Genomic DNA, 15,159 nt, shown 5'->3' with positions numbered 1-15,159 from the left:
TCATATTATTGAAGTACATGCCAAATAGGAAATTATCTTTCGCCTCATCACTAGACACACCAAGTTACTAATTTTTTTAAAATATGTTTTTACTGATTTTTAGAGAGGGAAGGGGGAGGGATAGAGAGATAGAAACATCCATGTGAGAGAAACATCATCGATTGCTGTCTCCTGCACGCCCCCTACTGGGGATGGAACTGCAATCCGGGCATGTGCCCTGACCTGGACTAGAGCCTCTTGGTTGCTGGGTTGATGCTACCACTGAGCAACACCAGCACCGCCAAGTTGCTATTTATTTTAAGAAGGATACCTCAGTATACTGACATGCCCCACTCCATATTTTAAGAAGGATACCTTAATATACTGATATGCCCCACCAGTGTATTTTTGACTGAAGACCAAATTTGTGATCCCGGTAAATTTAACTCAGCAACTCCCAGATAATATTTGGTAATGCTATCATTTGCCAGATGTACTGAAACCTAAACAACACACATAATGCACAGCATGCATTATTAGAAGTTCAACAAAACTAAGTCAAAACCAACTTATACTGAAGCAGGCCAAGAGTATGAAGTAGAATGAACTCTCATGTGCTTAAAGCTTTTCCAATTAGTCTACTATTCTTAGCAATCCTAAACTAATCACTTGCCTGGATGTGTGATTAAGTTACCAAATGAATACCATTCAGGTTGTCAGGGCAGAGTAGTAGAAATTTACACAGATCACACATTCCTAAAAGTTATCAAAACTCCCAGAGAGGAGCTTTAGGGACTATTTGTATTACAGAAAAAGAGTACTGCCAAGCCACTATTTTCCTATTCTGATTAGAAATTGCAAGGTTTCTGCAGGTGACACTAACAAACCTATCAATTTCTTGGCCTCACTAGTGTTATATTAAAATTCAAACAACCACCCTGGCTAGGTGGCATCCAATCAGTGTTTCTCTCTCACATTGATGTTTCTCTCTCTCTCCTCTCTAAAAATCAATAAACATATCCTCAGGTGAAGATATGTTCAAATAGGCAGTTATTATATAGTCATAAGAATGTAGAGTTTAGGATAGAGAATACAGTCAGTAATATTGTAATAACTATGTATGGGTACTAGACTTATGAGGGGGATACTTCATAAGTTATATAAACGTCTAACCACTGTGTTGGCCTGCGGACTGAAGGGTCCTGGGTTCTATTCGGGCCAAGGGCACCTACCTCGGTTGCAGGCTGCATCCCCGGCCCAGGCTGTAGGGGCATGTACAGGAGGCAACCAATAGATGTGTCTCTCTCACATGGATGTTTCTCTCTCTCTCTCTCTCTTCCATTCTACTCTCTCTGAAAAAAGCAATGGAAAAAATATCCTCGAGTGAGGAATGGAAATAATTAAATAAATAAATGTCTAACCACTATGCTGTACACCTAAAACTGGTATTAAATCAACTGTAATTGAAATTTTTTATTATTATTATTTTTAATATGTATTTTTATTGATTTCAGAGAGAGGAAGAGAGAGGAGGGGAGAGAGAGAGAGAGAAACACCAATGATGAGAGAGTCAATGATCGGCTGCCTCCTGCAGGCCCTCTGCTGGGGATCGAGCCCACAAGCTGGGCATGTGCCCTGACTGGGAATCGAACCGTGATCTCCTGGATCATAGGTTGATGCTCAGCCTCTGAGCAACGCTGGTGGGGCAAAAATTATTTTAAAAAAGGGGAAAAAAAAGTCATGTCCTGTGAAATGCTAAATTTATTAATTCATCCCATAAGCATTCATCAAGTACTTATGTGATACTTTTCTAGGCACTTGGGACATACCAGTGATCATAACCAAGTTTCAGAAAAGACAAAAAAGAAAAACCCCAAACATCCAAGTTCCTATTCTCAGGGAGCTTTTATCCTAGTGTGTGTTGGGGGATCAGGAAAAGATGACAATCAAGTAAATATATTAAGTGCTGACAAATCTGAAATGAAAATAAATGAAGCAGTCCAGGAGACAGAAAGTGATGAATGGGGAAAATAAGTGGTTGCTGTTGTTATTTTAGAGTGGTCAGGGAAGGTTTCTCTGATAAAGGTTATATTTAAGCAAAATATAAAAAGCAAGAGTGTTGGCAATGTAACTATTTTGGTGGGAAAAGCTTTCCAGCCCTGGCTGGTGTGGCTCAGTTGGTTGGACATCCTCCCATGCACTGAAAGGCTGCTGGTTTGATCCCCGGTAGGGGGCAGCTGATGGATGTTCCTGCTCTCCCAGGGATTCTCACATCAGTGTGTTTTTTCTCTCTCTCCCTTCCTCTCTAACAACAAAAAAACCTTAAAAACAAAAACAAAAAAAAAACTCCAGGCAGAGAGAAATTGCAAAGGCACCAAGGTAGAGCACGGTAGATGTATTTTTAAAACTTGGGCGGGGGGGGGGGGGGTGTTAGGGAATCAGAAAGGCAGCCAGTAGCTAGATCATGCAGGGGTTTATAATAACCTTCAACCCATGGGCCAAATCTGTCCCCTGACTTGCCAAAGAATAAGTTTTACAATTTTAAAGGGTTGTTTAAAAAAAAAAAAATCAGATACTGGGTGTTCAATGGTGGCGGTGCCAGCAACAGTACACTGGCAGATTCATTCCACTACTTAAAACCTCAAACATCTGGCCACACAATGTCTTCCAGGTTTGGGGTAAAAGATGTCCAGCAAAACAACAGCAAGCAACCACAATACAGCCCAGGCAAGAATTGTGCAGCAGTTATGACTAAAAGCCTCCGACAAAAGAATCAAGGTTTCAGCAGCACCAGGGACCTCATGTCCTACTGTGAGGAGCATGACAGGAGTGCCGCTTTGTTGATAGACTACAACTACAAAAAAACCTTTCAAGGATTAAAAAAACCCTTGCATCATAATATAGAATAGTGGAACAGTCTCTTCTCAACAAAATAAAGTATAAGCAGCTCCTCAAAGAGATTTACCTTCAGCTTATTTGTAACCACTGCTTGTAACTAAAATGTTCTTAACTTGGAATAATGAACTCTGAAGTGTTTATTTTCCAAGTTGTCCTTTCTCTAAAATATCCTTTACTGACTTAATACAGAATCACAACATTTTTTTTCCATTTGGTAACTGGTGCCATACTGGGTTACTGTTTAAGGAAAGCTGATCTGGACCTTTTTAAAACTACAATTATATACTTTAAAATATATGAATAATTCAGATATGTTAAGACCTAAATTGCCTAAGCACTTGTTTAGATTAAAATGCCAAAAATAACTTAAATCCTAAAACCTTTATATTATGTTCTTAATAGGGTGGATCTGTGCCAACCTGTAGAGTATACAAATGGGAGAGGGTGTTTTATATATGTGTGTGTGTATCTTTGTATTACACACATTTCCTTATTAAAATTTCTCTCCAGCCCAGCTGGGCGTGGCTCAGTGGTTGAGCATCAACCTAGAATCCAGGAGATCACAGTTGGATTCCTGGTTAGGGCACATAACTGGCGTGCAAGCTCGATCCCCAGTCGGTGGCATGCAGGAGGCAGCTGACCAATGACAACTCCGTCACCGTTGATGTTTCTCTCTCTCTCTCTCCCTCTTCCCCTTCCTCTCTCTGAAATCAATAAAGATATATTAAAAAAAAAAAAAATTTCTCTCCATACCATCAGTTCCTCAACTCCAGAAGTTATACCTTTATCTTGAATTATCTATAGGTAGAATAAAAGCTTTATTTCATATAGTTATTGTACAAGTAAAGAACATCTTAAAGGGTATATTCAATGTAATCAAGTAATGAAGTCATCTCTCCTCTCTTGAAATCTTGCTGACCTCTTAGGCTACAATAAACTGAATTAAAAATTTAAAACTGAAAAAAAAAATTAGAGAATATGTGACAAAGACGATATGTGGCCTAAAAAGCCTAAAATATTTACTATCTGGGCCCTTTACAGAAAAGGTTTGACCATCCTGAGGGCCATTTGTTTATTTACTAAAGATAGAGGACACATTTGCACTAGGAAGGCTACTTGGAAAAAAGCAAAACCAGAAAAGCCAGGCTAATCTGAGAAAACATCTCTTTATACTACACAACCTAAGCACTTTTCATTAGTGATGAAGTAAAAGAAATCCCCTCTAAGCTAAAGCTTGAAATTTATGGGGATAATAAATTTGAAGTTCAGGGTAATGTTTAACTCTTGGGGTAGAGGAAGAAGGCTGGGAATTGGGGAGGAATACATTGGGGCTCCGGCTGTATACAGATGTCTGTTACATTGTTTCTTATAACTTTTTTCCCCATTTCTTTTCAGAGAGAGTGGGTGGGAGAAAGAGAGAGAGAAACATCAATGTGAGAGAGACACATTGCCTCCCTCAGGAGCCCCGACAAAGCCTACAACCGAGATATGTGCCCTTGGCTGGAATAGAACCCGGGACCCTTCAGTCTGCGGGACACTCTAATCACTGAGCAAAACTGGCTAGGGCTGTTTTTTTTTATAACTTTTTATAGGCTTGACATATTTTGTAACAGAAAATAAAGAAAATAAAACCACACAGAAATGTAATATTGCCTGTCTTTATTAACCAATCAAAATAACCTAGAAATTTGCATTTGTAAAACAGGCTGTTAATTTTTTAAAAACCTTTAAAACAAGCAACTACTAAGAGAAGCCCTAGAATGCAACTGGTAATTAGCTAGACATAAGGTTACCACTAAATTTCCTCTGGCACCTAGTTTAAAAAGCTAGCTATTGCCTTTGATATCTACAATTAAGTCACCAAAACTGACTGAACAATAACCTAAGAAAGTTCACTGACACGTTTTTAAAATAACATTTTAATTTTAGAATACTTTTGGATTTACAGAAATTTGCTGCAAGTTTTTAAAACAACAGTAACTGAGAGACATGCAAAACACACATTCATCAATAAACTGTGGAGGGCCTCTAAAAAGCTATTTGAATAAACCACACTCTAATTTGTACAAAGAGTTTGTACAACTCTGTACAAGTATGTTCTTCCTACACTAGCTAATTTTAAAACTGGGAAGTTATTTGGAAATCAATCGGGGGAGAGTTGAACACCTCCATCCACCCACCTGGAGAACTCTGTGTCCTTTGTTCTAGGAGAAACCAAGATGCAGCACAACCAGACAGATGGCTATCCTGGCTTAAACAGTCTCCTTGATCTTTTACAAACAAACTCACTCTGTAACTTAATTTTTAAAAAATATATTTGTAACAATTTTTAAAATTTAAATACAGTGATTTACTTGTTTAGTAGCATTAAGAAAATAATTGCATCGAGAATAAACAGGTGATTGGTTACGATTCTAGAAGTGATGGACAGGATGGTAATCCCAATCTAGGTGCTGAAACAAACTGCAAGGAGTGGCGTATGTAAGTAACACCTAAACTTTGTCATTACTTTTTTTAAAAAAGCATGCACTTTTCACTAAAGAACAGCGATTGAATCCTTCTTCTGAATCCATCAGTTTAAACTATAACCTCTGACACAACTATCAGAGGGGGAACAAAGTTTTGCAACCCCAAAATCCGCCTTTCGGGATTTTGACTTTAGGCTGGTTATTCAGAAATAAATGACTCAGGAAAAACCTTTGAGTGTCCCCCTTACCTACCTAAAGGAATTCAGATACAAAAACCTGCTTAAAGGAAGGGAGCATCGCCTTAGCGCCGAAATATAACAACTAAATATAGCGGGCAGAAATCTAGCAAAGCCTTTTTGTTGAACTTCCTTCTGTGTACCACTGTTTCTGGGAGGTCCAGCAAGAATACGCTTTTCCCTCTACCTGTAAATTGCCTCTTTCCCTTTGAAACCCCAGACTGCTGCCTCCTTCTCCTTTGTCCCAAATGGCTTGTTAAACCTAAATGCCCAATGCACCCTGGGGTCTCCCACTCTCAGGGCGCCCCTGCATGTACTTCCAGAATAAATCGAGGACGTTCTCTCCTGCTAATCAGTCTCACGTTAACTTATTAGCCTACTTCGGTGGAAGGAAAAAAATTTTTGCGCTCCCATATATCCTTTCTTCTGAAAAAGACACTAATTTACTTCTCACAGCAACGTGGTGTCATTTTCTTCAACGGAATGAGTGACACTGGGAGACGCAAAGGTTTGGTCCCCCAAGAAATTACACACAAAATTCCCCTCCTCCGACCGCGTAGGAGGGAGCCGAGCGGCAAAGCCGGCGCCCCGAACCCCACCAGGCTCGCCCTACCTGCATCTCACCACCACCTGGATGTTCTTCCCCTTATCCTCTTTTTTCTTCGTGGAGGAATTCGGCTGGGACGCCATGACGGAACCCTCCGAAAAAGCAAGGCCTGGTCCTGGCGCGGGCTGGGACGCCCACCTCCCCAGCCGGGTCCCGGCTCGGCGGGGTGAACCGACGGAAGCAGCTCCGCGGCCCCGCTGTCCACTACGGCCTCCGACCGGCCCCGGCGTCAGGCCCGCACCAGCCGAAACCGTCGAATCGGCAGCCTCGCCTCCGCCGGACGCCCAGAAAACGGAACAACGACTGGGCGCCTCAATTTGAAAAAGGAGCCCAGTCGCCCGGCCAATTGCAGCGCCGGCGCGCAAGGCGCCATGGGACGCGGTGTCGTCACCGGAGCCCCGCCCTCGGGGTGTAGCCCGCGGGAAAGCAAAAAGCTGGTACGTCCGCGCCGGGCTGGAACTCGTAGTCCAATGGGAGACGCACGGGAGTAAACAGTGTGATACTTCAACGCGAGTTTACTCAAGTTACATAACGTCTCTAAAACAAAATTTCCTCCGCTGTAAAACGAAAATAATGGCAACCGTTTCCGAGGGCTATGTGAGGATTCATGAGCTAACACGGGGAAAATAGCTTAGATTAGAACATGTAGTCGTAAGTGCTCAGAAAGACTGGCCATGATTATAATTATTGGTAAAGAATTGTGAGAGAGTACTATGGAAGCACAGAGGAGAGGTCCAAAGCGAGCCCCTGTGTCGGAGGCAGCGTCCAGTATAGTATTGAAAAATAGTTAAGAAGTGTTAAGAGAAAAGGCTACCACAGGTACCAACTCGTGATGAAAGTCATTTTTGAATACCATTTTTAGGACTCTGAATTTATCCTTTAACTGATGAGAAGTCATCGCCATTGCTAAATGATTCCGAGCGTGAGAGGAAGATCAGACGCGCGCTTTCAGGTAACGGTTTTGCAGGCAGTGATGCAGCACCAGGGAGCGCTCCCGTCCGCGCACCCCGCGCGGCGCGCAGTGAGCGGCTCCGGGAGGCTGCGCGAACCTCGGCCGCAGTCAGCCTACAAATCCCAGCAGGCCGCGCTCGCTGGGCGGCGCCCGCGCCCGTGACCTCTGGCTTTCCGCATGCGTACGAGGGGTGCCTTGGCGAGTTTGGGGTGATTCACGTCTTTAGGTGTGGGTCCCAGTCCTGGAAATACAGAATTATGGGTCTTCGCCATAGTCCGCTCTGGAAGCTGCTCTTCTGGGCCACCCTTAGCACACAGGAACCTAGATATCATTTTAGTTTCTTAAGTTAACGGCCAGATGGAGTGGAAAGCTCTCAGGGCCTCATGTTCCCCCAAGATTCATCTACATCTAAAGCCTTGATCGCTGGTCAATGAGATTCTGCAGAGTCAGATGTCTACGAATAGCTCCTCTTAGAAGGCTCACTGGCATCTCAAAAACACAACTATCCAAAGCGGAATTCTTTATTCTCCTTACCTCCGCCCTCACCTTTCCCATCTCGACAACTGGCGCTAACCAGACCTTTGTCCTACATATCCAGTGCAGTCCTGTTGATTTTATTACATCTGCCCACCACTCTAGTTCAAATCTTTTATCGCTTTCCTGAACAACTGCTCTTAACCTCCTTAATAGGTCTCCCTCTCTGTGCTCTTTTCCCCTCTCCCCACTGCATTCACTCAGCAAAGGGAAGGATCTTTTAAAAACAAACAAACAAACAAACAAACAAACAAAAACATCATGCTCTTCATCTACTTTTTAACAGTAGCTTCTCATTGTGCTTAAAATACAATCCAAACTCCTGCCCCAGTGGTTGAGCTTTGACCCAGAACCAGGTCAGGGTTGGATTCCTGGTACCGGCACATGCCCAAGTTGCGGCTCCATCCCCAGTAGGGGGCGTGCAGGAGGCAGCCGATTGATGGTGTTTCTCTGGCATTGATGTTTCTACCTCTCTATCCCTCTCCCTTCTTCTCTCTCTAAAAAATCAACAGACAATGCCAAACTGCTAACCATGTCCTGTAAGGCCCTCATTAGCCTTTGCCTATACTAACGTCAAACTCTGGCGGCTATCCACATAGCTCACAACCATGCTCCAGAGCTTCTAAGCTCTTTCCTGCAGCGAGACCTTTATATTTGCTGTGCCCTTTGCCTAAAACTCTCTAGTCCGCCTCTTCGCATGGCTTACCCGCCCATTCCCATCCTTCAGATCTCAGCTCTTTAAAAAAGTACTTTCTTTGCCTGGCATGGCGTGGCTAAGTGGTTGAGCATCGACCTGGGATCCAGGCGATCGGGTTTGATTCCCGGTCCGGGCACATGCCCGGGTTGTGGGCTCGATCAGTGACTCATCATTGACGTTTCTCTCTGTCTCCCTCTCCTTTCCTCTCTCTGAAATTAATAAAGATATATTTAAAAAAATAAAAAGGTATTTTCTTTAACAAGGTCTTTTTCTCTTTAAAAAGGTCTTTTCTAACCACCCTATCTAAAACATATTTCTTCTATAATTTTGCCTCATGACCTGTTTATTTTCCTTATAACACTACAATATATAATTACATTGTCTACCTTGCTAGAAAGTAAATTTTTTCAGGGACCTGACTATCTTGTTCAGTGTTGTTTTCCTGGTGCCTTGAACAGAGCCTTACACAAAGTAGTCACTAAATAAATATATGAGAACCTGAAAGAAATTACTAAACCTCTCTCAACATTGGTTTCCTTATCTGTAAAATGGGAAATAATGATTACTATTATTGTGAGGATTAAAATAACATGTATAAAGTAACTGGCACATAGTAGTCCAAAAATGTTAATTTCTTCTCCTTTTCTTTCTCATTAATAACTATCCAAACAGCCCTGGCCAGTATGGCTCAGTTGGATGAGCATCGTCCTGTGCACCGAAAGGCCGCTGGTTTAATTCCCGGTCAAGACACATGCTCAGGTTTTGGGTTCAATCCCGTCAGAGTGCATATAGGACACAACCAATCCATGTATCTCTCTCACATTGATGTTTTGTTTTTCTCTCTCTCCCTCTCTTTTCCTCTCTCTCTAAAATCAATAAAAACATTTTAAAAATAACTAAACAATATTTACATTAACAGCCATTAGGGTTGATGAAAGAAATTCAAGAGTCTTCATTTGGTAATAGTTATAGCTACATTTATCTAGGGCTACATAGTCAGACTCTGTGAAAGGCTCTCTGTGCATCATCTCATTTAATCCAGGACAACTCTCTAAAGTAGGAACTATTATTTCCCACTATTTTATCAATAAACAGGCCAAGTAAGTATATAGTCTATAGTGATACAGCTAATAAGTGACTGAAAGAAACTCAGAATTCTAATTTCAAACCCCAGGGTGTTAACTGCTATCTCCCTTACCTAATTTTTTCATGTTCTCAGTGCACCTGTGCCCACTTTATCTTACCCTTATTGAGTGTGTACTATGGGCCAGCCAGTGAAGAGTTAGGCAAAATTACAGTCACTGGCTTCAAGACTAAATTTAATGGAGATGACCAGGGTCTTATGGACATTTGTAAAAATGCTGTTAACTAGGCAGGTAGCTGTCTCTGACATGTTATTTTACACTGCCCCTATAGAGCTCAAACTAATCAAGCTCATCAACACTTCTCTCAAAAGTCTGTCCATGATTAGAAATTATTTTTAATACTCTAAGAATGGCTAATCTGGATTCTACCAATGCAACATCATTGACTGTGTCATCTAGCATTTTCCTCTCTCCTTTCAAATTTTATTTACTAATTTGAGAAAGGGAAAAAAACATCGATTTGTTGTTGCACTTATTTATGCAATCATTGGTTTATTCTTATACATACCCTGACCAGAGATCAAACCCACTACCTTGGTATATCAGGACAATGCTCTAACCAACTGAGCTACCCTGCCAGGGCTATATGATATTTTTAATAATTGAAATCATTATTAAATATGTAGTTTTACATCCTGAATTTTCATTTAACATAATTTAAACATTCTCTAAAGACCTAAAAAATTCTTCATAAACATTTTTATTTGTAGGATCTTTTAAGGCTCTTGAACAACATCTATGCAATTCTTTAGTTAATAGTTGAGTACTCAGCTTTACCTATTTTCATAGTTGCCAGATCATGTTATGTTCTCTGTCTGTCTGTCTGCAGGTATGAATGCCAAAGACAACAAACAATAAGCATGTCTGCATGTGCTTATAAACTGAGGAAAAACACAGTTCATGAACTATTCATAAACCTGTAAAAAAAAAACCCACCAAAATGCTTAAGTTAAGAATACAAATCTGGTTGCTCTTTTCTCTGGTATAGCCTCAAATACAAATTTTGGTTATTGTTTTTACTGTGTTAATAGTAGAGTCTCTGTAGCAAAGATTAGTTGGAAGAGAAAAGGAAAGATGTTCTCTAGCCTTCTGTCAGATCCCAGATCATGCCAGAATCTCTCCTGTCCCAGACCTTGGTGATGGATGTTTCCACTGTCTGTGGAGTCTTTCCCTCACCTGCTCTAACTGGTTCCCTCTTAATTTTCAAGTCACAACTCAAATGTCACTTCCTCAGAGAGACTTTCCCCAACCACTCTATCTGAAGTAGCCCCCAAACACTCTCACAAAATCCCACTTATTTATTTTTTCCACACAGCAAAAGAAGAGGTTGAAATTTTACTCCCCATGTTTTTCTTTCTTTTCCACACCTCAAGACCTTTCCTAGAGACCAAAGGCATCCAGGGGGATTATATTCTTACAGCAGGGATGCAAAGAGAAAAAAATATTCAGCATCTGTACTTTTCAAACCAGACTCTTAAGGGAAGGCCCTGAGAAGAGCCCAGAGCAAGATAGTGACACAAGGAGAAGCAGATGACGGGGCCTCCACAACTTTTGAACTCTAGTTGAGAAACTCCTGGCTGGGACACTGGATGAAGAGAAAGTCATGTAGGAGAAAGAAGGTGATGGAGGTCGGAGACCGTTTGAAGAAAAGAAAAAAAAAAGGTTGAGGGAGGGGAATCTTAGGAGTTAGCCCATGAGACGGGCTCTCCATTAATAACTGCCTATGCAGCTCAAATATTCAACCCTATGCTCTGAGCTTCCACCTAAACTGTCCAATATACACACTCCTGTTGTCAACAGCTCAGGACATACATAAGCCCCCTTAATAGAAATTGTGAGATCTTTGCCACCTTCTCCTACCCAGAGGAGCAGTAGTAATGACGCAGGGAAACCCACTCTGGTTACCCTAATATTATTTTAATCACATTATGTAATTACTCTATATAAGTATTAATTTACTTTCTCTCTCTCTCTCTCTCTCTCTCTCTGTAGTGTAAACCCCACAAGTATACAAGGCTGGTTGTTCTTTTCTTTGGTGTAGCCTCAACATCTAAAACAAGGCCTGGGCCCATATTTGTTGAATGGACACATCAAGAGTAGCCTTAACTGTGGAAAATATTAATTATAGACTTTTACATTAATATTTCAAATACTGTTCATAAAATACCTCAAACTGACTTTTAAGGACTGGCAAGTATGAGTCATAAAGGAAAACTTTAAACAATTTATAATTAATAAATCACTTATCTATAAACATTCTTAAAAATTCATGTTGCTTTTAGGCATTTTATTACCATAGTGCTATGAAATCAGTAAAAACATTTTTTTTTTTTAAAGATGCAAAACAATAAAAGATAGAGACATATTAACCAAATTAAATGTTTGATTCTTGCCTGAATCCTGACTTGAACAAACCCATTGTGAAAAAGAAACATGAGGCAATCAGGAAAGTAACAGCACTGGCTAGGTATTTGATGATGGACAGAGAGATAGAAATATCAATGATGAGAGAGAGTCATTGATCAGCTGCCTCCTGCATGCCCCCTACTGGTGATTGAGCCCAATGTGCCCTGACTGGGAATCAAACTGTGACCTCCTGGTTTATAGGTTGACATTCAGCCACTGAACCACACTGGCCAGGCTGATCTCCTGTTTCTCAAAAGTATGGAAGGTTAAGATCCAAAAAGTGCCTTCTGAGTGGCAAACTACTCTGGCAGCTCTGATTATTCAGAGTGGTTACTTCTAATGGGGTATGTGAGAAATGGAAATAAGGAAAACTTTTGTAAAGGCAATGCCATTTCAACAGGGCTTAAAAGTTGCTAGATCACTGACAAGTTAGGATTGTTATACTCATCAATTAATTGTGACAGCTGTGTGAACTGGAGTTATAGAGGGAGGAAGTAGAGGCTGGAAAGGTGGGGTAGTGGATTCAGTGGTGGCCCTCTAAAAGATATGTCCACACCCTAATCCCAAGAGCCTGTGTTGCATTATTTGGAAAACAGTTCTTTGCATATATAATTAAGGATGAGATGAGATCATTCTGGATTACCTGGTTGTGACCTAAATCCAACAACAAATGTCCTTATAAAAGATAGAAGGAAAAAAGACATGCAGAAGAGAAGGCAATATGAAGATGGAGGCAGGGAGTGATGTGGCCACAAGTGAAGGAAGCTGGCATCTACCAGAAGCTGGAAGAGGCAAAGAAGGGATTCTCTCCTAAGATCCTGTAGGGAGTCTGGCCCTGCCAGCATCTTGATTTGGGCCTTCTGGCCTCCAGACTGTGAGACAATAAATTTCTGTTGTTTTAAGACACTATGCTTGTGGTAATTTGTTATGGCAGCCACAGGAAACTAATACACGTGGGTTGGGGCTAGAATGTACTGTGGTGGAATTTTACCTTGCACTTCACTAGGAGGCTTCCTCATCTCCAGGACCTTGGTTTTCATCCATCCAAGGTTTGCCTTTATCTGAAACCCTTTCATAAAAAAGACTCCCTCTACCTTTTTGATGAAGCATGCACTTGATTAAGGAATCCTCCTAATTCCCATTTGTAGCAATAGAAGGATTCTGAGCACTGTTCTGGGATGCAATCTTCCGTCTGTCACATCAGGAACCTAAAAGCACATAAGCTGTGGAGTCACCATCCCCAATGGCACTCTTCCTTAAAGGCCCCGGTAAAATAATGTAATACAAAGTCAAGTCCATACAGTTATTAATTAGGTTGTTCTTGGATGCAAAATACCATAAAGCCATCAGGGAAAAAAGTATTGTCTTATACATAACGGCTGAAGTACACTGACCATAGTTGTAGTACTTGTGGAGGAAAAGGGGCCACGTGCTAAGCTGACTAGCTCAGGGAAGGCCTGAATGGCAGGTTTGCAAACTCGGATACCTAAAGTAAGCACAAAGGATGGTCTGAAATGAAAACTTTTTAAACTAAAAGCAGTTTATGGTGGGTAGTCCAGTCCTAGGCCAGTATCTTCCCTGAGGAAAGGTTGCTCTTTACCTTATCTAAGCCTGTCTATTGTCTTTTGCATTCCTCTGGAAAGTCAAGGTAACTCCCCTTTTCCCAGACCCCTCAGGATACAACCAACAAATCAGGGCGGGGACCATAAATCTCATTGTTATTGTTATCATATTAATTGTTGAATCGTTATCATGCTGTTGACCGTTAACTACCCTGTACCCACCTATGTAAAACAGTATTTGTATATCATTTTACTTTTTATCTCTTGCCAGAGATGTGTGTCCTTGTGCCCCCCCCCTTACTTTCTCCCGCCTCCCTAATCTATCACCAATGGATTTCATGTAGCCCACTGAGGTGTTCTCCTTTGATTGTAATGCATAAAACAAGGTGCAAAACGGCCATTCTCCTGAGCATTATCTCAATCCCTGGAGATTCTGCTTCCCGGAATTTGTCAACAGTGTGCCTCAAATAAACTCACAAAAATTCTTCACAGGTTTGACTGTTTCTTACGCTAACATACTACATGTACATGTGGGTTGTTTTTTTACCTAGTAGGAGTAGAGTAAGTTTCTACGCCGGATTTAAAAGTGCACAGAAGCCTTTTTCGGCGCGGCCTGTCCCACATCCATCTTGCTCCTTGAAGGGCACCCCGCTTCCCCAGGGTGGAAACTTCCCGCAGAGTCCCCGCGGCCAACCCCGCCACAAAGCCCCTACCCCGGGGCCACCTCCCGAACGCGCTCTAGGGGGAGCCCGCGGGCCTTTCGGAGGCGCGGATTCCACGGCGTGCGGGCAGCCTGCGGGCGGACCGGGTTCCACACCTGCACGGCCGGGTGACAGCCAACGGGACCGCCTGCACCGACCCGCCCCTTGTGCCCTCACCGCGTTTGTGAGCCCCTACCCCGCATGCACACAGCCAGCTACACATCGCTGCCCTCGTGGGCTGCTGCGATTCACCCGGGACCCTCCCCGCTTGCGAAAGCCGGGGAGCCCGGGGCGGACTCCATCCCTCCCGCTCTCTCAGACCTGGCACGCTCGCCGTCCCCGCCGTCCCCGCCCAGTCGGGCGCCAGGCAAAACCCGGAGCGGCCGCGGCCCGCTGGCTCCCGAGAGGCGGCGCGGCGCGGCGGCCTGAGCATGCGCACTGGGCCAGGCCGGCTCTCGGCGCTAGAAGGAAGCGATCGTTCCTGTGGTCCCGGCGGCTGCGCTGGGGTATGCGGTACCTGCTGGCGTGGCTGCTGCACCCCGCTTCGCCCAGCACCTTCCGCTCGGCCCTCGGCGCCCGCCTGTCGCCCCCGGAGCGCCTCTGTGGGTAAGCGGAGCACAGCGCCGGGCCCTCGGGGCCCGCGGGTCACGGTGGTTTGGAGCTCGGGTTGCAAAGTGGTGATTCAGCACTTAAAGCGCCGCCGTGGTCGCCGCCGCCGCCCCTCACTCTGTGGGTCCCGCGGGCCTGGGGCCCAGACAGCCGCGTTCAGGCCGCTCCAGGGCCCAGAAGGGCGGCTCGCCGGGCGGGAGCGAGGGGCCTTGCTGGGAGACGACGGCGCCCCTCGGGCCGGTGAGGGCCGATGGGGGCCGTGACCCGGGGACACGCGGCGTGTGTCATAAGTGTGGGGGCGCGGGGCGCCGGCAGCGGCGCGGACGGAGTCACCCCGGCCGGCTCCCGGGATCCGCGCCGCGCCA

The 15,159-nt window shown here is 43.6% G+C and overlaps 2 protein-coding genes across 3 annotated transcripts in view; one reads left to right on the top strand and one right to left on the bottom strand.

Annotated features, from left to right (window-relative positions):
- Positions 1 to 6,508, bottom strand: part of KIF11 (kinesin family member 11) — a 45,926-nt gene extending 39,418 nt beyond the window's left edge. Inside the window, exon 1 of the mRNA XM_081157807.1 lies at positions 6,195 to 6,508. Coding sequence (XP_081013933.1) covers positions 6,195 to 6,271 — 77 coding nt within the window. The 5' untranslated portion in view covers positions 6,272 to 6,508. The remainder of the gene's footprint in view (positions 1 to 6,194) is intronic.
- An 8,037-nt stretch (positions 6,509 to 14,545) lies between these two features.
- IDE (insulin degrading enzyme) overlaps positions 14,546 to 15,159 on the top strand; it is a 78,423-nt gene continuing 77,809 nt past the window's right edge. For both annotated transcript variants that reach the window (XM_081157805.1, XM_081157804.1), the window contains exon 1: positions 14,546 to 14,791. In XM_081157805.1, coding sequence (XP_081013931.1) covers positions 14,694 to 14,791 — 98 coding nt within the window. In that variant the 5' untranslated portion in view covers positions 14,546 to 14,693. The remainder of the gene's footprint in view (positions 14,792 to 15,159) is intronic.

The sequence above is a fragment of the Miniopterus schreibersii genome (genome assembly GCF_964146895.1).
Source record: "Miniopterus schreibersii genome assembly, chromosome: 14".
Lineage (NCBI taxonomy): Eukaryota > Metazoa > Chordata > Mammalia > Chiroptera > Miniopteridae > Miniopterus > Miniopterus schreibersii.
The sequence above is the reverse complement of the archived record's forward strand: the minus strand, read 5'-3'. Positions and strand labels throughout refer to the sequence as shown.